General features: G+C 34.9%; 2 protein-coding genes across 3 annotated transcripts; one reads left to right on the forward strand and one right to left on the reverse strand.

Annotated features, from left to right (window-relative positions):
• The first annotated feature begins 13,621 nt into the window (after window positions 1-13,621).
• Window positions 13,622-16,400, forward strand: LOC116022318 (beta-glucuronosyltransferase GlcAT14B-like). 2 transcript variants are annotated; one of them, XM_031262967.1, is made up of 6 exons: window positions 13,622-13,865; window positions 14,343-15,077; window positions 15,191-15,266; window positions 15,357-15,472; window positions 15,546-15,917; window positions 16,076-16,400. In XM_031262967.1, exons 2-6 carry the CDS (start codon window positions 14,507-14,509, stop codon window positions 16,078-16,080), a joined length of 1,140 nt encoding a protein of 379 aa, XP_031118827.1. In that variant the 5' UTR covers window positions 13,622-13,865; window positions 14,343-14,506; the 3' UTR covers window positions 16,081-16,400. The 2 variants fall into 2 exon arrangements, with proteins under 2 accessions (XP_031118827.1, XP_031118826.1); XM_031262966.1 differs by having other exon boundaries at window positions 15,546-16,400.
• A 230-nt stretch (window positions 16,401-16,630) lies between these two features.
• Window positions 16,631-21,654, reverse strand: LOC116022317 (probable serine/threonine-protein kinase At1g54610). The gene is made up of 8 exons (XM_031262964.1): window positions 20,755-21,654; window positions 19,651-19,935; window positions 18,713-19,030; window positions 18,362-18,589; window positions 18,122-18,222; window positions 17,907-18,021; window positions 17,337-17,810; window positions 16,631-17,206 (listed from the first exon to the last, which is right to left on the reverse strand). Exons 1-8 carry the CDS (start codon window positions 21,145-21,147, stop codon window positions 17,000-17,002), a joined length of 2,121 nt encoding a protein of 706 aa, XP_031118824.1. The 5' UTR covers window positions 21,148-21,654; the 3' UTR covers window positions 16,631-16,999.
• Between the last annotated feature and the right edge of the window lie 1,851 nt (window positions 21,655-23,505).

Raw genomic sequence — 23,505 nt, forward strand, 5'->3', positions numbered from 1 at the left:
TAATCCAATTGAAGGAATAATCCAATAGAGTTCATGGATTTACCTAGGTCATTTATGGGCCAATCACTAAAAGATTTTGATCTTCGAAACCCATTGGAAGGGACGGTGCAAGATAAATCATACCGAAATGATCGAATCTTCTGATGTCCCGAAAATGCTATGAGGTGCTCGGAAATGGTCGAAGTAGTTGAATAGGAGGATCACTATGACTATAGCCCTTGGTCAATTTACCAAAGACGAAAATGATTTATTTGATACTATGGATGACTGGTTACGGAGGGACCGTTTCGTTTTTGTAGGCTGGTCCGGTCTATTGCTCTTTCCTTGTGCCTATTTCGCTGTAGGAGGTTGGTTCACGGGTACAACCTTTGTAACTTCATGGTATACCCATGGATTGGCTAGTTCCTATTTGGAAGGTTGCAATTTCTTAACTGCCGCAGTTTCGACTCCTGCTAATAGTTTAGCACATTCTTTGTTGTTACTATGGGGTCCTGAAGCCCAAGGAGATTTTACTCGTTGGTGTCAATTAGGGGGTCTGTGGACTTTTGTTGCTCTCCACGGCGCTTTCGGACTAATAGGTTTCATGTTACGTCAATTCGAGCTTGCTCGATCTGTGCAATTGCGGCCTTATAATGCCATCGCATTCTCTGGTCCAATTGCTGTTTTTGTTTCTGTATTCTTGATTTATCCGCTAGGTCAGTCTGGTTGGTTCTTTGCGCCTAGTTTTGGTGTAGCAGCTATATTTCGATTCATCCTCTTTTTTCAAGGGTTTCATAATTGGACATTGAACCCATTTCATATGATGGGAGTTGGAATGTGATTCCACAGAGGTTTTGAATTTCGATTTGCAAGTTACTCGATCTCTAACTCAACCTTTCAGTAATTAGACTCTAATATTAATTAACTTAACTTCATCGTGTGATAGATTACACATAACTTTGCGTTGAAGTAATGTGCCGCGCGCAGTCACACAATATCTAAAACCAACCAACCACTCACATTGGACATTTTGAATATGTAATGCCACCCACTGCGGCCTCACCGCATCATACATACATCGTATGTGTTAATTTTATATTATTATTGTCACGTCATACATTTTATCACCTCATCATATATCGTGTCATTCCATCATTGGTCCATTGCGCATACATCTTTATAAAACAAAACATTATGCCATGCTATCATCAACATGGAAAACAAATTCAACCTCACAACATTACATATATAATTGGTAATAAGAGTCTTGAAATTATAACCCTTTCTCATGGGTTCAAAGCTCACTATCAGTTACTTATATCAGAGTTAATTACCGACTTGGTCCCTCGACTATTGAGATTTCACCATTTTGGTTCTTGACAATTTTTCTTGCCCAATTAAGTTCTTGACTTTGAAAAAATTAACCAATTTGATCCTCCGTTTATTTTGGTGTTAAACAACCGTTAAATCAGGACCAAATTGGTGAAATCTCAATAGTCAAGGGACCATTTCGGTAATTAATTTTGATTGAAATGGTCCCTTGACTATAGTGAAATTACCAATTTGGTCCCGATTTAACGGATATCAAATGGTAAAATAAACGGGAGGACCAAATTGGTGAAATCTCAATAGTCAAGGGACCATTTCGGTAATTAATTTTGATTGAAATGGTCCCTTGACTATAGTGAAATTACCAATTTGGTCCCGATTTAACGGATATCAAATGGTAAAATAAACGGGAGGACCAAAGTGGTGAAATCCCAATAGTCGAGGGACCAAATCGGTAATTAACTCCTTATATCACTACTAGATATCTCATGGTTCAATGAGTTTTTTTTTTTAATAACTTTTTTGATGTATTAAACAAAAAAAAAAAAAAAAAAAAAAATCTTTCTTTTATACCAATTACCAATTTACTATCTACATTGTAATAGAGATCAATAGTACTCAAAAAAAAACTATTTATACACATTATTCTATACCTCTCGAATTCACACACTTTTATACCAATTAACAATTTATACATGCACATTATTATATACCTCTCGAATTCGCACACTTTCATCGTCATTCATTATAATCTGATCAATTTAAATCCAAATTTTGTGTCTAGACAAGATAATGTGTCTTAACAAGATTTTAAAAATTAATACAAAAGTATTAGCTTTGAAAGATGTAAATATCACGACGACACAAAATAAATCACAAATAAAGCTAAATTATTTATCTAAACTGAATGTATACATGATATTAGAAAGGACAAAGCATAGTAATTTACTAATTTATTACCTAACCTTACGTGCATGTGATTGGATGTAATTGAATTACAATTACGACATAATTTATTGACCCTCTCAATTACGCTATTTGGTTGGAAAAAATTGTAAACAAATTGCAATTCCCTCCATTTGAAGAATTGGAATTCATAGGGTTCCCCTTATGAATTCCAATTAAGTGGAACATGGAAAAGGAAAATAATATGAAATTATAACATTGCCCTTGATGATTATTATTATTATTACGATTACTAAGAACATTTTAGTCTTTTCTTTTCAATTCTCATAAATTCTCTTCTCTATCAAATAATATAATTTTAATTTTTATTTTATTCCACCTTATTCTTTTCTCATCGAATTACAATTCTTTTTTTTTTCTTTAATCTCTTCCTTCCAATCAAACACCTAGCAAGTCATGACTGAAAGTAGCAGAATAGAAGTTTAAATTTATCTCAAACACCATTGGAGTTAAACTTCCAATTTAGGGAGTTGGGTTAAAGAACAGGGCAATGATAAAGTGTAGATGGGAATTTAGAGTTTGTGTGCTGAGAGTTGCATTGAGTTTAGTGTAAACACTGTAACAAAACTGCTCTATCATTGGTGACATTGGGATGCGCGAGAGAAAGACAGACAGACAGACAGCGCCACTATGTCAGTGTGTTGTATGTATTCATCAAACTAATGATGCAAACCATTCATAAAGTGACTCAATTTAGTACTAATTATCGTTTTCTTTTTGAAGAAAAAAATACGGACTACTAATTATTGTTTTTTTAATACTAATTATCGTTACTCACCCCATTTTTCTAAAGACTCATCATGCTAAATACTCAAACAAGTTTCACCCTATTAATCACTTTTTAATGTGTTATCTTTTTATTAAATATACAAATTTTACTCTTTAAAGGGTACACTTATCATTTTCCTAGTCAAATAATCCTTTGTACTTTTTGATTAGTATAAAAAAATAATATTCCCTCTATTCCATTTTGTAATAAATATTTGTTGATAGCGTAATTTGGTCCGAACATACAAGTTAGGATATGTTGCGTAATAAGTCATCGGTAAATAAGTTGAAATGAGTAGAAAAAGTATTATTTAGACTGCCAAGTCGTTAGTAATTTAGGTACAATTGTCTAGATCAGAGTATATTATAACGTAACTAAGTTCGAAATGCATTGCTCAGATCGTTATTGTGAGAGTAATTGAAATTGGAATTACAAATAAACTAGTGAAATGCTCTATTTATACACTTATACTAAAGAGGTAGGAAATAGCATACTGACGAACCGTTGGTAGAGTCAACATGGCACCTCATTGCTAGGTGCTAAAGGCAGTCATGCCACATGGAAGTCATTGTTGATGTGATAGTTTGTTGAGTGACGACATACAAACTTTTTTTTACTTGCGATGACCGACTTCCTTGCTTAGGTTCCTAACTCCATGATCAAGAAGGGTCCACAAGTATACACCACTTAGGTTTTTGGGCAAGTAGAACTGTCCAACATACCCATCAGTGGTGTTTAATTAGTACAATTTAAAAAAACAAATAAGATGTAATATTATTTCAAATTTATCCTACAAAAAAGAATGAACTGAGACTTACCTTAAAAAGTTAAAACAAGAAAACAAATAAAAGAGTAGTAATACTACTATATAGACATATAAGACAAGATAAAATTTGTTTGATGTGGCGCCTCTTGGCTAACTGTTCAATAAAATGCCTTCCCTTTAGACTAGTATAATATATATATATATATATATATATATATATATATATATATATATATATATATATATATAGAGAGAGAGAGAGAGAGAGAGAGAGATAAAGGACCATGCGAAACAATTGCCTTAGGAAATAAGATGAAATTATATTCGTAGATAAGTCTAGATCAAGGGTCTAAATTGGAGATTAAAAAAAAAACGTGGTAACATTATTGTAATTTTGTGTAAGTGAATTTTTATTTTTGCCTTCCAGTACACATTGTTCCTTCTTCTTGTGCACATTGTTATGCCATACAGTGCACATTATTCCTTCTTCTAGTGCACATGTTATGCCATACAGTGCACATTGTTCATTCTTCTAGTGCACATTATTACTTCTTCCAGTGTACATTGTTGTGCCATACAATGCACATTGTTCCTTCTTACAGTGCACATTGTTATGTCATACAGTGAACATTGTTGTGACTTACAGTGCACATTGTTGTGACTTACAGCGCAAATTGTTCCTTCTTCCAGAGCACATTGTTGTGCCTTACAATACACATTGTTATGCCTTTCAGAACATTTTTTTTAAATTGTAGATGACGAACTTGTTTTTAAATGATCAATTAATCTTGATCACTAATTACTAATTTGAGTATTGTTTTGTTTTTTTTTTATTATTTATGATCGTTTATGATTTGTGTTGAAGATCCTTTATTAAATTTAATTTTTCCAATAATTGTTTCACATCTTTATGGCTCCAGTGCATATTTTTGCCTTCCAGTGTACATTGCCCCTTTTTCCAGTGCACATTGTTGTGCCTTACAGTGCACATTGTTGAAGTTCATAGGTTGAAAATTTTGTTTGATTTAGGGCTGGGATTCTATCTCACTTCTCACCAACGACTTTCTTCTCATCCAATATATATATATATATATATATATATATATATATATATAATCATTATTTTATCACTTGCATACTCGCTTTAGTTTAACCTACGTGAATCGATTTATAATTATTATTATTATTATTTGGGTGGAATAAAATTGTGGGTTAGGGTGGATGTTAAAAAAAACATCCATAGCAATTACAAAAATATCACTCACCTATCACCGATGTACACTTTGATTTACAGAAAACTCGCAGTCTCTACTTCAAAGTTTGCTCCAGGTGAAGTCCACCTTGTGTAAATCAGCCTAGCTTGTCTTTAAACAACCAGCTCACACAAAAAAGAACAATAAATAATTCACGCACAAAGAGTTGAACTTAGGATTTTGTGGTTACCAAGTCAATTTCGTTGGTGGTTGCTCCAGGTGAAGTCCACCTTGTGTAAATCAACCTAGCTTGTCCTTAGACAACCATCTCACACAAAAAAAGAACAATAGATAACTCACGCACAAAGAGTTGAACTTAGGATTTTGTGGTTACCAAGTCAATTTCGTTTGTGGTTGCTTCTACTAATCTATACTTTACTATATATCTACAATTACTTTTAAAATAAATTAACGATTTTAAATATTCTTTTAATATAAAATATCATATTACATTTGTTGATAAAATAGTTTTACTTGTGTTTTTTTTTTAGTACTACTGACTAGCTCGAACCCACTCCCATCATCCATGTATGAGTATTAACTGGGACACCGAATGCCACTAGACCACAAGGTCTTTGACTAAATGCTAAACTCCATTCTGGGTGTGATAAAATACTAATTTAATTATCTAAATGCTAAACTCCATTCTGGGTGTGATATTTGCAAGGCAATGGTGTAAAGACACGATTTTTCCATTATAGAAAGTAACTTTTGTTTCAAGAATCAAATCTTGCTTTTAGAGATTCAACTTGCAAATTCAGTGCCCAATTAGTGGTTTAGAATTTACTATTTTAGGTCCAAATATTTGAAATCCTACAAATTAATTAAAGTTAAAAAAAAAAAAAAAACGTGTATATAGAAAGATCAAAGGAACCAAATTCAATTCCCAATTATTTGGAATTTAATGGAAAAGGAAGAAAAAGAATGGTGGTCCAAAGTTATCTTAAAAGTTAAAAGCCCAACTAGTTATATTTAAAATAGAATAGCAAGGGATTTTGTTATATATATATATATTAGTAGCAAAGTTAAATATAAATAATTTCAGCTCTGAATGGTTGAATTGGATGAATAAGTGAAGGCAAATTATACTATCGACCTGGGTCCACCTTGCAAGGTGGATCCGAGTCTATGTTCATAATTTTATAATTCTATGTACACAATTTTAGAATTCTATATTCATAATTTATATATGTAATTTTGAATTTTATGTTCATAATTTTAGAACTCTATGTTCACAATATAGAGTTATAAAATCTTATATGCTACATCACAAAAGAAAACATTATTAGAAAAGAAGTTCATTTTGAAATTTGATTGTGTGAGAGTAGGCCTTTTTGCTATACAATTCAAATTTTCTTAAAAAGATATTTATATTTATATCACTTGCATATCAACTTTCCATTTTCAATGTGAGACAAATGCTTCTTCCGATGTTCCATAACTATTTTTCCAACTCAAATGAGTATATTTTGAGAATTAATTTCTTATTCACCTATTACCCATTTTGAGCATACAATATAACAATTTTTTTCACATTACTTAGGAGAATTCAAATTCACTTTGACTCGACCGAAATCGAAAATGAACCCCTCTAATATTTGTACCACAAAATAGCCACTTAAAATGACAATTTTTTTATTAAATTTCCAACACACACACACACACACACACATATATATATATAGTTAATTCCATTTTTGGTCCTAGATTTATAGATGACAATCCACTTTTAGTCATTTTTATCAGAACATTCACATTTGGTCCTAGTATTATTGTGGCATGACGATTTCTGGTCCTCCGTTAACAAAATCGTTAAAATGTTGTTAAATATAAAGGCATTTCGATCATTTTTATACAAAGTGACTTGACCCCGCTATATTTTTATGTTTATTTTTTTGTAAAAAAATTGTAACTGAAGACTGAAATGCCTTTATATTTAACGGTGTTAAAACTGTTTTGTTGATAGAGGACAAAAAATGGTCATATCACAATAATACTAGGACTAAATGTAGATACTCTGATAAAAAAATGACTAAAAGTGAATTGACACCTATAAATTTAGGACAAAAAATGGAATTAACTATATATATATATATATATATATATATATATTATTTTGAGTAAGTATGCATTTTTTTTTTTCATTTCAATATAAACAAATCAATCATTGTAAACTAAAAAGTTTTCTACAATTCTAAGTTTCATAAAATTAATTCCTTTTTAAAAAATGTATGTTATTGCCGATTCATGTGTAAGAAACTTGTGAAGCATGCTCAATCGAAAAGATATTGGTAAGAATTAAATTGTGAATTTCTGGTATAAGAATCATGTTGCACCACTCGATCACACCTTTCAAGACTTCAATTCCTTATGTAATAGTGTTCATATTCTCCCACTTTTTAGCCATTTGGTTGTATTGTACTATAAATAGTTGGTCTATCACTCAATGCGATTCAAAGTGTTATTTAGAGCATCCTTATCAGTGGGGATATTTCGCGGTTATTGAGAAGTTTTTGTAAGTGTGATTAGGAAAGAGAAAATGATGAGGGATGAATAAAAAAAAACAAAACAAAATTAAATTTTTTAAAAAATAATGTTAATGTCAGGCGCGCCCAGCGGCTGCGCCATATGCGCACAACAAGAGAAAAGCATTAATTTTTATTTTTTCTTGGGAATCTAAATATCTCATACTTTGCAGGAGCTCTCAAATTACTCTCTCTCCATCTCTCTCGCTCTCTTGCTATGGTGTAAGCTTCTCTAACAATAACTCCATATTATCCCTTGATAGGGATGCTCATAGAGATTAGTTAGGTTTCATTCTAAATATTAAATTTAAGATTGAATTCTACCATCTTTATTTCGATAAGATATTTAAAAATATTTTATTTTTAATTGGTCTAAATGACCGTATTTATATCTTAGTGTTGTTCTTTTATCCCATGCCAAAAAAGTATCTTTAGATGCATGCATGCCACCTTTTCTTGGTAGTGTCACACCCTCTGTCTCCACCATCATAGAAGGTTTATAATTAATGTAATTTGTTGATTAATTAACCACATATTCTATGTGACTAAGCATTGAGTTAAGACACATGTATATATGTTTTGAGGTTTAGGTTAAAAATTTTAATGATGAAGTCCCATGCGGCATGTGAGCCTAGGGTTGCTGTCGTTTTAGGAAATGGTCCAAATATCCAAAAACTACCCATCATCTACTTTGACTTTCACTTTCATTGAACCATTCAATTCTAACTAGCTTATCCCTTTTTGTGAGTTAAATAATTATTTATTAAAATATGGGCTATTCTATATGAATATATTATAACATAGTACTTACTTCATATGAAAAGTAGAATCTTGTTATAAATTTATCTAGATAATAAAAAAAATCACTATAAATGATTATATATACCAATAAGGAAATTGTTATTTAGACTTTGGAAATGGGTCAAATAGGCCCTCGAACTATAGCTCATTGTGCAATTAGACCCTCAAACTTTAAAAAAGTTCAATTAGGCCCTCAAACTTGTTATTTTGGAGAAAATAGACCCTTGAACTTATTTATGATCTGTAATAGCAGGTCATAAATAAGTTCAAGGTCTATTTGCTTCAAAATAACAAGTTTGAGGGCTTAATTGAACTTTTTTAAAGTTTGAGGGTCTAATTACACAATGAGCTATAGTTCGAGGGCCTATTTGACCCTTTTCCCTTTAGACTTCAAAATATTTTTAATAATATCTATCCAATTGTGTGGCACGTAGTATGTGTCATAGTTGTTTTATATTTATTGATTGCTTGTAAATTGATCGATCTTCTACGAATTAATTATATATAAAATCATGTTAAAAATAAAAAAATTTTGGTGAAAGTAACTTTACTTAAATTAGACTGCACCTAACTTATAATAGTTCGTGTAACATTATCCAACCAAGTTTTAAGGACTGCTCTCAAATTTATGTAAACACTTAAAAATAACATTGATAACTATATACATTGTGACTTTTGTTATCTACTGCACCAAATAACATTGTAGATATTGTATATTAGTCTTTTAGATTAAGTGCACCTTTAAATAATGATTGTAATTTTTTTTTCACTAATTAAAGATATGAACGTGTATCCAACGAGGAAATAAGGAGGTATAAACCAATAAACCAGGTTAGATGTGATTATGGTGCATCCCCATTTAGTCAACAAAATGATTTAATTTCTTGTGAACGTGCTTTATTATGCAACTCCAATCTCGATTAAATTATTGTATTTTTCTTGTACACATATTTCCTTTTCCTAATTAACTATTCCGAATCTTCCTTCTCTTTTTTTTTTTTTCATAATCAGTGCCATATATCACATGCCATATATATACCTACGTGGTGATTGACAAGCTGCACCATGGAAGGATTTGATTGGAGCTTTTTGAAAATAGGCTAAGGGAACATTGGCCACAGTGTTCTTCATATATCTCACTAAAAGTAAAAGGGTAACCACCGAAGTTGGGATTGAGGAAAAGAAGATTAGCAAAAAAGATGATTTTGCAGTGGGGAAAATCCCAATGGGAATCAATTGTGTTTGTCTTTGTTTGCCAACAAGAGTGTGCATGGAATCTAGGAAAACAACTGTATTAATTGTATGAGTTGAGTTTCTTAATTGTTTAATTGAATTGGTATGAAGTGACTTCCTTTTTTTTTCTTTTTCTTTTTCTTTTTTTTTTCTTTTTTAAGTTGGGGTGGGGTAATAAGTTTGACAAAATTTGAAACTTCTTGTTTATAAAAGGTGAACATTTTTTTTGGTTCTTAGGGCACTTACTTTTCGGGTAGACAAGATAGTGGATGGATAAATCACGATAATTCAGCGACCCATTAGGTAAGAGGACTAGTGTCGAGTGTCACAAGGATTCACCACATTGGTTGTAAAAATTTGAGACTTCTTAATTAACATGACTGATGGGTATATATATAGGGGCACGCTCAAGTGAGAACGAATGTCCAGTAAAGAACTGAGAACCAATTGCAGCCGTCTATGTGTCCAGATTTAATAGATCAGATGTAATTTTAAAAAAAAAAAAAGACGCGGTGACATTTTTTTAAATAACTCAAATTTTGGAGCAAGTAACATGTGTTAAAAGTGCAAGTAACTAATGCAAGTGTGCAAATAAAAAGTGCAAGTAAAATAACTTATAAGTGCTACCATTTTCACTTAATAGTGCAAGTAATTTACTTTTTTAACATTGATGCACCTAATGATATCGCCTTTTATATTGATGCACTTTTTTTTTTTTTTTTTTGGAAATAAAACAAACTTCATTTAACAAAGATAAGAATGTAATACATCAAAAAGAAAGGAGGGAGGCAAACAAAACCATTTCTGTGAATAGAGCTTCCCGAGCAACCTCATAGGCAGTCATATTTGCAGAGCGTTTAACGAAAGAAAAGCTAATATGACTGAAATCATTAGCTATTGCACGAATGTCTTCAAGTACTAAATCAAAATAAGAAACTTTTGATGCTTTGTTTAGTCCTTAAATAACTAGCAACGAGTCTGTCTCGATCTGTACATAGTCCATGTTCCTGGCCGGCCTTGAACCATTTTAGAGCTTCTCGAATACTGATTGCTTCTGCCAGCTTCGAATAGTAGTCATTTTGGTAGCATGTTGGCACAGCAGCTACAAAAGAGCTTGCACTGTCCCTTAGCTTAAAATAAACCCCAAGCCAACTTTGGTGTCTTGATTAGCAATCGCTGCGTCAGTATTCAACTTTAGCCATCCACTTGGAGGTTTTTCCCATTTTTCTGTAGTAACTTGCTGAGCTCTCGTCCAGGCCGGATTTCCAGGCATTTAGGAAAGCTTTTGCGTCTTCTACAACAGTGTCCGGATTGTTCCACAGTTTCTGGTTTCTTGCTCCCCAAATCTTCCAACAAATAGTGAGGAGGAGACATCTTGATTCATCATCCAGGGCTTTTAAGTGCCAAGATATCCAATCTGCCATGCTCATTTCAACCCGGCCCGGCACAGAACATTTGGGATAAGCCTTAAGCAATTCTGAGCAAAGGTACGGTGCAGTTAAACAAGAGGTAGGTGTCCGATTGATTCAAACACAAGATGCAAACTGGGGAGCAGTCCACTCTTCAGTAGAAGGGAGCAGATTTGAGCACGCCTGCCAGATGAGATGAAGTTTTTTACCTTCGGGGGGACAGCCATTTTCCAGTTGATAACCTCCAGATTGCCTCTCATAAGTTTATAACTGCTATTGACAGTGTAGGAGCCATTCTCGATCTTCACCATGCCAAATCATCTTGTCCTCCTGGTCATTGCAAGAGATGGGGATTTTCCTGATGCGCGATCTGTCCTCCAAGATCTCATAGTCCCAATCGTCCTTTTACAAATTCACGAGGGAGTTCACCTTCATTCCTTGAAGCTTATCAGGTCCTGTTGTATGGATAAATCGAGCCTCCTTACATGGCAACCATGGCTCTTCCAATACATTCAATAGTACTTTAGTATATTAAAAATGTACTTTTACTATGTAGATCATGGTCCACATAATAATTTGTATAGGCTTAACTATATGGTAACAAATTTCGAAGGGAAAACTATATGCAGTTGCAGAGTCACAATGGGGGCAGCTGCCCCCACTCACTCCCACCCCACCTCTTATATAGCCCTTATATGTATATAACTATATAGTACATGTTTTACATATAAGTATAAAAAAAACAAATATATATAATAATTGGTAAATTAGCTAAGTTGATAGAGTTGTGTCCCATTCTAAAAAAGATCTTGTGTTCAAATCCCAAGGCTTTTATATATTATATAATTTTTTTAAAAATTAATAATGAGATGTGTAATTTACTATGTGTTAGTTTTATATTTAAATTATTTTATCAAATTAATTATGTTTCATATTTCGTTATGAATATTTTTATAAAGTTTTGATGTGTTTTATTTTTTGCCTATATCCAATAATATTTATGATTATATTTGAGATATGTAATTTATAATGTGTTTTCTATTTGAATTATTTTATCAAATTAATTATGTTTCATATTTTGTTATGAATATTTTTTATAAAGTTTTGATGTGTTTTATTTTTTGTATATATCCAACAATATTTATGATTATATTTTTTACGTGTTTCTTTTTTTTAAACAACTTATTCAAAACTTTATATATATATATATATATATATATATCATGGTTGAAAAAATCGCTAGGCGCTCGGGGAGCGCCTAGCGCTTAGGATGCCTAGCCGGGATTAATCGGCGCCTAGGCACCCGTGTATTTTTTTTTTTTTTTTTAAATTTTTTTAAAAATTTTTAATTTTTTAAAGACAAATAATTATAAATTATATAATACTTTAATAGTTAATACTAAAATATCAAATATTAACCTAAAAAATGTCTAAAGTTTGTACAATTTAGGATTATTTCGCTCAAAACGTTATTGTTTTGAGTGAAATAACCCATTAAAAAAAGAGCAATAGTTAATCGACCGACTAGAAGGCCTAATCGGTGCCTGGTCGCTCTAGTCGACGCCTAGGCGGTCGCCTAGCCGGCCAGCCGCCTAGACCACCATTTAATGTGATACGCTAGGCGGTTGACCAGCGTCTAGCGCCTAGGCGAGGATCAATCGTCGCCTAGGCGGGATTTTTGCAACACTGATATATATATATATATATATATATATATATATATATATATATATATATATATATATTTTTATTCAAATGTGGCAGCACCCTTACGTGCGGTCGTGCGGTTTACACCATTCAATGTTAAGAAATGCACCACTCAATGTTACGAAATGCACCACTCAATAACATTGAGTGGTGTATTTCATATTGACTGGTGCATTTCTTAACATTGAGCGGTGTAAACCGCATGGCCGCACGTAAGGGCGCGGCCACACCTGAACATGACCCTATATATATATATATATATATATATATATATATATATATATATATATATTCAAAGTTAATAATGAAATCTGTAATTTATAATGTGTTTTATATTTGAATTATTTTATTAAATTAATTATGTTTCATATTTTGTTATGAATATTTTTATAAAGTTTTGATGTGTTTTATTTTTTGTCTATATCTAATAATATTTGTGACTATATTTCATCCCACTAGATAATATTTCTGGCTCCGCCACGGACTATTCCGGAAGGTTATGAGCATGACTTTTGTACCGGAGTTCAATTATTCTTAATACTCTCTTGATCGATTTAAGGGAAAGCCTGCAACACCCACCTGAAGGTGGGCTTTGGGTTAACAACTCATTATAACTCATCGATAAGGAACAGAATTTGATTTTTTATAAATGTTTTGATTAGAATGCATAATTCATTTTGATTATATTATAGTTTTTGAACGTAGATAAAGCAGTATTGTAAGAAGGGATTGAACAGAAAATAGAAGTTAAGGAGACAAGTGTACAGACAAGCATAAATGGCGTTTTGTGTCAAACAAAAGGAGAGGTAGTGAAAAATGGACTTGAGTTTCTGTTTTCTCAAAAGCCAAATCTATAACGCACTCTTCTCTCTCTCCCATGTTTTTCCCAGGAAACAGCAAAACAAAATAAGGACACAACACAAATTTCAACGTGACTTGTCTTAATCTCACCCCTCGCCTCCAAAACATCTCCTTTTAGTTCTTCCCCTCTCTCTCTCTCTCCCCTTCTTCAGATTATGATATCATGCTTTCTCTCTCTTATTCTTGATATATACTTCCAAATCCACCAGGCAGTGGGATCTGCACTTTTTCAAGAATCCCAACGCACGACAACATTCGAATGAAAAGGTTGTTGCCCTTCTGTTCCTAATTATCTGATTATGTTTTCCTGTTTACAATGCTGATTGCCTAGAGTTTTGTTTTAGCTTTTGATTAATGATCCCTCAATTGTCATGATGATAGAAAGGTACATTCTGGCATTGCTTGATACGATATGATATCTCGGAATACCTAATCTTTTTCTTATTGTTATTGTGGTGAAAGAAGACAAAAACATCACTCGTTCACAAAGATTTGATGCCTTATGAGTGAATCGTTCCAAAAATATTATAACATAACGTGTTTTGATTGACTGACTGTTCAATTAAAGGGCGGGGGTTTCTATTTCTTACTTGTATATATGAATGGCATAATACATACATGAGAGATCCTTTGATTGTAACGTTGTAGGTTGTTTGTTAATGTTTGGGAAGTTGTGTTTTCATAGGTTAACAACAATGACTGATAATAATAATAATCTAATGTGGTGGCCTGGATGTTACTCAGTTTTGCAGGCTGCAGGCATATGATTCAACAGCAACATCTGGATTGAGGAATCCTATGACAAGGTTTTGCATGCATAGGAACACAGTTTTGTAGAATCATCTATCTGCAGATCAGAATAGAATGATATCTGTGTGAATATATATAGCACATGATAAGGTTATCCAATGGGGTCGTCTACGAATGCACTGGAGAAGAAATGGGTGTATCCTCTTGCAATCAGCTCAGTTGTCTGCATTTTCCTTCTGGTAAACTTCTTCAACATAGGAATGGTTTCGTCGGGCAAAATCTTCTCGATATTCCCATCTCGCTTGGCAACCAACGAGACAACCTCAAATGATGCTTCTAAGCCTAAAGATGAGCAGTCTCCACCCCCTCCGCCTGCCCCTTCCATCCCGCGCTTCGCCTACCTCATCTCTGCTTCCAAAGGTGATCTCGAGAAGCTATGGAGGGTACTCAGAGTATTGTACCATCCTAGGAACTACTACCTTGTCCACCTCGACCTAGAGGCGACGGTGGATGAGAGACTGGAATTGGCGTCCAGATTGGAAAGGGAACCTGTTTTTCTCGAGGTTGGGAATGTGCATATGATCACCAAAGCTAACATGGTTACTTACAGAGGCCCAACCATGGTCAGCAATACTCTTCATGCCAGCGCCATTCTTCTCAGAACATATAAGGATTGGGATTGGTATATCAATCTCAGTGCTTCAGACTATCCCTTAGTCACTCAAGATGGTTAGTTTTTTTTTTTCCCATATGTACTCGAACAGCAAGTTTGGTTCACGGAATAGGTCTGGAATGACAAGTTCTTTCTTTGCTCAAGTCATGACCTGTAGTTTTTGTTGCAGATCTGCTTTCCGTATTCTCAGATGTGAGAAGAGATTATAACTTCATCGAGCACACGAGTAACCTAGGGTGGAAGGAGTATGTTGTGTGTGTTTGTAGTTACACAGGTAAAAACTGTGTTTGTGTGTTTTTAATGTTAATGTTTCATAGTATTTGAATCTGTTGCAGGACAGGAAGGGGAATGCCATTGATGATGGATCCAGGGCTGTATAAGAATACTAAGTCAGACTTGTTCTGGGTGAATCCAAACAGAGGTTTACCCACAGCATTTAGACTCTTTACAGGTCAGTTTTCGTGCTGTACACACGATTCTGAGTTTAAACTTTTAGTTGAGACAGAACACATCCCCTTCTGCAGGATCGGCTTGGATGATGCAGTCGCGTGCATTCGTGGAGTACTGCATATGGGGATGGGAAAATCTTCCAAGAACTCTACTCATGTACTACACGAATTTCGTGTCCTCCCCGGAAGGATACTTTCAGACAGTCATCTGCAATGTCCCACAGTTCATACCAACAGCCATCAACCATGACATGCACTTCATATCCTGGGACAATCCTCCTCGGCAGCATCCTCGTACCCTAAACATAAACGACACAGCCAACATTATTGCAAGTGATGCTCCATTTGCCAGAAAGTTCAGGAGGGATGACCCTATGTTGGACAGGATTGACAGGGAGTTACTTGGCAAGATAAACAGCAGCTACACACCTGGTGGTTGGTGTGAAGGTGATCCTCCTTGCTCCAAGGTTGGGGACCCCACAAAACTGGTCCCAGGGCCGGGCGCTGAGAGGCTTCGCCGCCTTGTAACTAAACTAATTTTGTTAACAAAGTTTGGGAACCAGCAGTGTAATTAGAAGTTTTGTCACATCACCCTTGCTTTACAGGTTGAAGAAAAGGGAAGCAAGCAGGATTAGGAAAAGTTCATCCAAAAGGAAGTAAAAACACAATAACCTTGTAGTATATAGTGTACAACATTTGCAGCAGCATCCTCAACATCTGGTGCTGTTTTTTTATGATACAGTAACCCTGTTTAAGAAACCACTACACATACCACATTCATTCTTGTATTAAATTTTCTTCTTGGCTTGTTTGTCCTCAACTTCTCTCCCTGTACTATGAAATCTGGGTTCTACTGTAGTGATTTCATGGTGTAACTGAGAAACTCTACAGACAGCCACTAGTTTAAAAAATATTCAGTTTTTCTGCCAAGTTATCTCTTTCAAATTGTAATGTCTCTCTGTCTCTATTCTAGACTGCAATGTTTGATCACTTCACTTTAAAAGTTAAGATTCAATTTTTTTTGGGCTACGAAGAAAACCCGCAACTACTACACGAGGTAAACTCCGCCTTGTGACCCTAACTGACAAAGAATCACAAGGAAATCAACCAGCCTATGTTGCTCATAGCTGATTGGTTTAAACTAATAAGGCCAATAGGCCGCTCCTGCTAAGAGTCAAACTTCCATTCCTGCGTACAATTTGAAGGAAAACAAAGGATGGGGAAAGGCCAGTGCCAAGATAACAAGATCTATACATATTGGCCAATATATAACAATTGCAATGCTTGCAAGCTAAAAGCTCACATGGCAGAAAGAGAACAGATTTCCTAATGAAGTCTAGGTTTGTCCAACAAATTGCTTCCATGCATCATTTCGTGGAGCCAAAGCGCCTATATATACCCATCCACCCTCTCCCTAGCACACCCTCTTCTTTCCTTGTTTATTTTCCTTTTCATATAGGAACTCGTTTAACAATAAATTCAGCTACATATTTCTACGGTGACCTCTGCTAAGTCTTCTTAACATGAATTCAGCGTCCAGAAACAACTAATGAACCTGTTGATATTTGGTTTTTTTCAACCTGAGCATTTCTCGCTTTTGCCTTGTCCAACCGCGCCCGTCTTGCAGCTTCTTGGATATGGCGGTCATGGTCTTTGAGGATCTGATCTACTCGGGCTGATGGAACGAGCAGTGGTCCAGAGTAGTGAATCTTGTTGCCCTTTGATCCATAGCCCAGCTGGAAAAATACAAATGGCACCCCCAACTTATCAGTTAATAAAGGAAAAAGAACATCGTTCAAATGCAAAGTAATCAACATTGGTGAGAAATTTAAGTTTAAAAGAATGCATGATAATCAGGCTTCTTACAATGACAGGATCATTGCTGCTACTTCTTCCTTCATGATTTTGGTGCGAGTTTGCAAGCACTTGACTTTTTTGGTTTTGTTTCATAGTTGAATCCGAAGCCTCTTTGAAGGATCCAGGAAATCTTGATATAAGTTTTGGAGCTTCACGATTAGCAGGGCCAGACTGCTCCGATAGATTTTCATATAACAAGCTCCTCCTAGCAGCAACCAGACCAGACAACGCTGACAAGTCTTCCCCGGTTGAAATCTTTGGGGCGTCTTCTGTGCACTTCCCGGATTTTGCCCAGGCAGCCCTGTGAGCCAGCGGTCCTGAATGCGAAGCTCTCTTATGCAGCTGTCCCTGGGGATCATTGCTCGCTTCTCCAAGGGCCTGAGATGGCCTAGGTGGGTCAATAGGAAAACCTGAAGCCACTTCTTCCTGTTGAGAGTTGAACATCTCACTTCTGCTTTTAGAATTGGACTGACTTTGTCTTTTCTGCATTTACAAAATTACACCAATATTATTTCGAGAAAAAACTAAATACTTAGACATCTATTGGTGACACAAATCACTCGGTATAACCAAATTCACCTGCATGGAAGAGATTAATTCAGCATTAGCATCAGGTGCAGGAACCGCTCGCGATTCTCTTGTACCTCTCCTTTCAGCGTCATGTCTGTGACCCTTGCTTCCGGATGCAACATGCCTAAAATTTGCATTCATGCAAAGATTATCAGAAGCTTTTGTGGAAAAGAGATCGACAACGCTACAGCAGAAGCATATCACGTGTTTCTATGCTAATATACCTTCTTGTTTCTTCATCACGCATTTTAGCATCAAACTCCTTGCTGGGAGGATATTTTGGAAGGCTTGAAGGATCACAAGGGAGCGGTTTTGTTGAAAAGAACTGAAAAGAAGCGAAGTAATCTATTACCATTATACAAGATGACATATTTAACATTTGATCAAATCGAATAAATTTCAAAGAGGCAGCAATTGAACGTCACAATGACACAAGAAGAATTGATTGGTAAGGATCTTCATACCTCACTCTTCAAAGCAGAGGCCGCAGATCCACGATCAGCGGGATCAATAGAAAGTAGTATCTCAATGAGTCCTAATGCTGGCGTAGGAAAATCTTTAAATGTTTCTCCAACGCAACGCTTATAAGGTTGTTGGGGCTTGAAAATTGTAGAATGAGGTAACCTGGATTTCTTCCAGTACTCTTCAGAAGGTGAACCGCAAAGTTTGAAGATTTTATGCAATTGCTCCACCTATCATGACATAAAAGTATGTATTAACACAACACAGAAAACTACAATCCTAGGAAGCTCCTAGAATCCTAGATCATTTAAATGAAACTTATCGATGAGGCAGCAAATCTACAATTACCATACCTCTGTTCTTCCAGGCATAATAGGCTTCCCAGCATAAAGTTCGGCAAGTATGCAACCAGTACTCCATAAATCGACAGCAGTACCATAGTAAGTACCACCAAGTAGAAGCTCAGGTGGCCGATACCAGAGGGTCACAACACGGCTAGTTCGAGGCTGACTGTGAATAGGATCGAAGAAACTTGCCAGACCAAAGTCTGCGATCTTTAATATGCCATTGTTGTCAATTAATAGGTTGGAGCCTTTTATATCACGATGCAAAACCCCACGACTGTGACAATGATCAAGTCCTTGTAAAAGTTGTTGCATGTAACATTTGACCTGGAAACAGCAAGTAAAGCTCATTACATGCCACAAGCACATTCCCGCTCAATTACTTCAAGACTATAAACAAAACTTTTACAAGAAAAATAGTTGTGAACGCTCCAGCATAGCTAAACTCCAAACAAAGATTAAGCCATAAACAAAATGAAAATAGTTATGATGAATTAGATCGGTTTAATTGAGTAAGAGCTATACACTTTACAAATAAAAAGAATTTTTTTGTTAACACATTTAAGGCACATTGTACACTATAACCAATATCTAAGGCGATTCCCATCCCTGAAAGGATGGGAATTGCATTCTGGCGTGACAACTCATTTTTTAAAATTTTTTATTTTCCACCTATTGAATGTCTTTCAATTTTTGAAAGACTTTCAAATGTTACTTTTTGCAGGTTTTTGGCGGCTTTTAGGCTTGCTTTTTTTTTACTTTTTCTATTTCTATAATAATTTTTAATATTATTATTATATTATATTTTGAAGATGAGTTGCACACTTTTGCACGCTTAGGGATGTAAAGAAAATAGTATTGAATTACACATATTATGATATGACAGTAGAGCCCACTTTTGAAAGTGCGAGAGAATTGCAGGGATAAAGATAGCCTAATGAATATACCTGTGGTTCAGTAAACTTAAGACCAGGATGTGAGGAAAGCCCCGCCAGGTCATGCTCCATGTACTCGAAAACAAGATACAAACTGCATGACATCCGAGATGTGACTAGACCTTCCAGCTTTATAATGTTTGGATGATCAAGTCTTCTAAGGATGTGAATTTCCCTTGCCATAAACCGAACACTCTCAGGCTCCAGGTTATCAAACCTAACTTTCTTCAGAGCAACAATCTTCCGTTGATCAAGATCACGAGCACGGTAAACATTACTGTAAGTACCTTGGCCAATCTGGAAAGCATAACACCAAGAACAAGTTTAGCCTAAACAATAGCATCACAGCTAATAATATCTCAAATTACCAGACAACAGATCATACTGCTTTTTTTGTTTTATAGCAGAACCTTACAACTATCAACTCTAATTTCAGTATCAAGAATTAACGCTAACAATGCCCTGAAGTTGAATACATGCTAAAAGCATTTGAAAATAATATTGAAAACTATACAAATATTTACAGGAAATCCATACTCAAAAACAGATGGAAAAGAAGCTCAAATGAACAGAATTTCAGACTGTACACACCGTGGCATCTCCTTTAAGAACACCATACACTCCAAGTTATGAGCAAGATTCAAACAAAATGCTAAAATTACAAGCATAAAAGACAAGAATAGGAGCAACAGAAAATTAATAGTTAACTGGATGAGACCATACATAATTTTCATTTTTTTAGTACACCAAATGCTTAGCAAAAGCTACAAAAAGGGATAGTTCTAGGAAAAGCAATCTATCTATGTCCTAGATTCCAGATGTCTGAATAATCTGTGCAGCCAAAAAAATTGACTTTTTGTCTATGTCAGTTACTCCTTGTTTTTGAACCATTCATATATACAGAAGCTACAGTAGCATTTTTAGCATTGAGTCAACACCTAAATCATGTGCTTAGTTAATACAGAATAAGTAATTAATTCCAGAAGTTGAGCTAATGACTATACCAAAGAACAAAGTGGAAAGGCAAGATGGTAGATCTTGGTTTTTATCAAGTCTACCCTAACAAAGATTTAGAATGATTTCCAATTAAAAAAAAATGGGGGGAAAGAAACATACTTTATCCAGTTTCTCAAATGAATCTGCTCTCCTAGGCACCCATCCTCTGATAGCTTCACCAGCCACTGCAGCCAACCAGGATGGCCAACCAGCTGCAACCTGCTCTCCTTCAGTAGCTTTAGGAAGTGTGCCCATTCCAGGATGGTAAGTGGTGGTGACTATATACTCCCCCTTCTCACTTCTCCTGTCAGATTTCCCATTCTGCAACCTCACTGAACCATTTGCTTGCTTGTCAATCAACATTGTCTTCACATCATTACATTCCAATGGATCCTTCGCCCTGTAAGCTTCCTCTCTCCTCCCGTTTGGCACTGAAGCCTTACATGGCACCCTCTCCCTTGGACTCTCCCTGCTTTCTTCAATGGCAGAAGGTTTACAGCAAAGACAACCCATTCCGTACCAAAATTAACTCAACCCCACCTCACAACCTCCACATATTTTCTCCCAAAAAACCATCTTTCGCCATTATTGAAACAGTAAAAACAACCAAACTTTACCCCCAAGATCTACCCATCACTCATCTCCTCATCACTCAAACAACAAAAATTCAGCTCAGTTCAGAACCCAACAAACCTGCCATTCATTCACAACCGTACCAAACAAATACCCACAACTGAATTCAAGAAATTTGCCAGCAAAAAAGGAATGGGTCACCTTGAATGAGAGGTGAAAGTGAGGGAGTAGTGGGCTGGTGAAAACAAAAAAAAATAAAGACACAGAAGAAATGGGGGGATCTAGGGCACAGATAGATTGAGTTTATGAGCAGTAGTAGAGTTCACAGAGATGCAAAATTGGGGAAAATTTGTTCACACAACTAGTTAGGTGTATTTATATATCACTGAACTGCTGGGCAGCTTTCTTTATTATCTGTCAACAGTGAAGAGTGAGAGAGGGAGCTGAAAAGTGAGAAGCCCGATGTGTTTCGTTGTGACATTCTTTCCTATTTAATACTCATCCACCACGCGCGCCACACTACTGTCTCACCACGCGGCTCAAAGAATCATTGTACAAGTAGCAAACCATTGTGTATCACCATGAATGACATCTCATCAAATCATGTTTTATGGTGTTCACATCATTGTTGAGGAATTTTACTAACATTTAATATTTGTTTGGGAAAATGATCAAATAAACTCCTGAACAATACGTGAAAAATTAATTAAGTCTCTAACCATTTAAAAAGTGTAACTAGATCCTTTAACACGTTAAATTGATGTAAAGAAGTCTCAAAATTGATAAATGATCTACTATAACAGGTCATTTACTATTCAGAGGAAAATCCAACAACCCGTCGTCGGTTGCTGGATTTTCCTCTGAATAGTAAATGATTTACTAATTTTTGGGTTTCTTTGTCCCAATTTAACGTGTTAAATGATTTAATTGTACTTTTTAAATGTTGAGGGGTCTAATTGACTTTTCAAATATTATTTAGAGGCTTATTTGACCATTTTTTCTATTTTTTATAATCTAGGTTTCTGACTATTTTGAATCTCATTAATCTATCATTTTACAATTGTACTAATGAGAAAGTAAATTGAATTAATATAATTTTGAGATTTAATATTAAAATGTATGCTTTTGCGCCCAAGAAACTCAATCCAATATTATATGCTTTGTAAAATTATACAATGTACTTAATCAGAGATATGGAGGGAAAAATATAAGTTATATAGTACTTCATATAATATATAAATTTATAAAATGCATGACGTTTTTTTAATATTTTATAATTGATAAAATTTATATTGTGTTTTGTGAATAGTGTTGAGAGACTAAAATTAAATTTTATCATGTATTAAACGGGTTTGTGACATGGTAAGTTTTGAAGGTTTAAAATAAAAGGAATTTGTGTGTTTGTTTTTTAAGAAAAGTTGTATGTATGGCAACAGGTCGGGTAAGCAATTGACTGACTTAAAATGAGAAAAGATGAAAATCACAATATGTATATTGTTGAATTACAAAGGTTTTACTTGACTTGAATAGTAAGCAATTGACTAAGTGATTTTCTCTTTCAATAGAAATATGTGAATATGAATATGTGCTCATTAAAGAGTTGTTAATAGAGTTATTTATTTATTATCTCAGTATGTGTTGATGGTATGAACATCATTGAAATACATAAAGAGTTTGGTGGTATTAGCTCATGCCTAAAGATGGAGTTTGAAATGATAAATTTGGAAATACCAAGTATTGTCTCGACCTGAAGATCGAGCATATCCTGGAAGGAGTTTTATACACTAGTTACCCCACATTAAGGAACATCTTAAAGATGTTTTATATAGATAAGTATCACTAACTTATCACACTAACGGTTGTTCAATAATCTCTTGAAGTAGATAAGATAACGTTTAGACTCAAAGAGGATAATGAGGATATTTTAGGACTAGAAGTCCATTACTTTGCTATTGGAGCACTATTATAGAACCATGAGTTAATTCCATAATCGCATTAGGCCTGATATTTAATTTACAATGAAATTGCTAGCAACGTTTAGTGCTCCCCTACAATGAGAAATTGTAATGGTGTTTAACATATCCCCTACTATTTTGAGGTACAAAGATTTTGATATTTATCTGGGAAATCAATATATGATTTTAATGAGCTACTTGGGTAATATACTGCTAACTATGTTGTTTGATCCTCATGAAGCCAAGTCCCAAACTGGTCGTGTTATAGCTCCCCCCCCCCCCCCCCCCCCCCCCCCCCCCCCCCCCCCCCCCCCCCCCCCCCCCCCCCCCCCCCCCCCAATTT

Source organism: Ipomoea triloba, chromosome 6, assembly GCF_003576645.1.
Source record: "Ipomoea triloba cultivar NCNSP0323 chromosome 6, ASM357664v1".
Lineage (NCBI taxonomy): Eukaryota > Viridiplantae > Streptophyta > Magnoliopsida > Solanales > Convolvulaceae > Ipomoea > Ipomoea triloba.

Bases quoted from the DNA above. Each gene is read 5' to 3' on its own strand.
- LOC116022317 (XM_031262964.1), bottom strand. From the start codon at position 21,147: ATGGGTTGTCTTTGCTGTAAACCTTCTGCCATTGAAGAAAGCAGGGAG. The intron at 19,936-20,754 runs GTATGTTTCTTT...TATGCTTTCCAG, and splicing joins CATTTGAGAAACTGGATAAA to ATTGGCCAAGGTACTTACAG. The intron at 18,022-18,121 runs GTATATTAGCAT...TGCAAATTTTAG, and splicing joins CGTGATGAAGAAACAAGAAG to GCATGTTGCATCCGGAAGCA.
- LOC116022318 (XM_031262966.1), top strand. From the start codon at position 14,507: ATGGGGTCGTCTACGAATGCACTGGAGAAGAAATGGGTGTATCCTCTT. The intron at 15,078-15,190 runs GTTAGTTTTTTT...TTTTTGTTGCAG, and splicing joins TCCCTTAGTCACTCAAGATG to ATCTGCTTTCCGTATTCTCA. The intron at 15,267-15,356 runs GTATGTTGTGTG...AATCTGTTGCAG, and splicing joins AGTAACCTAGGGTGGAAGGA to GACAGGAAGGGGAATGCCAT.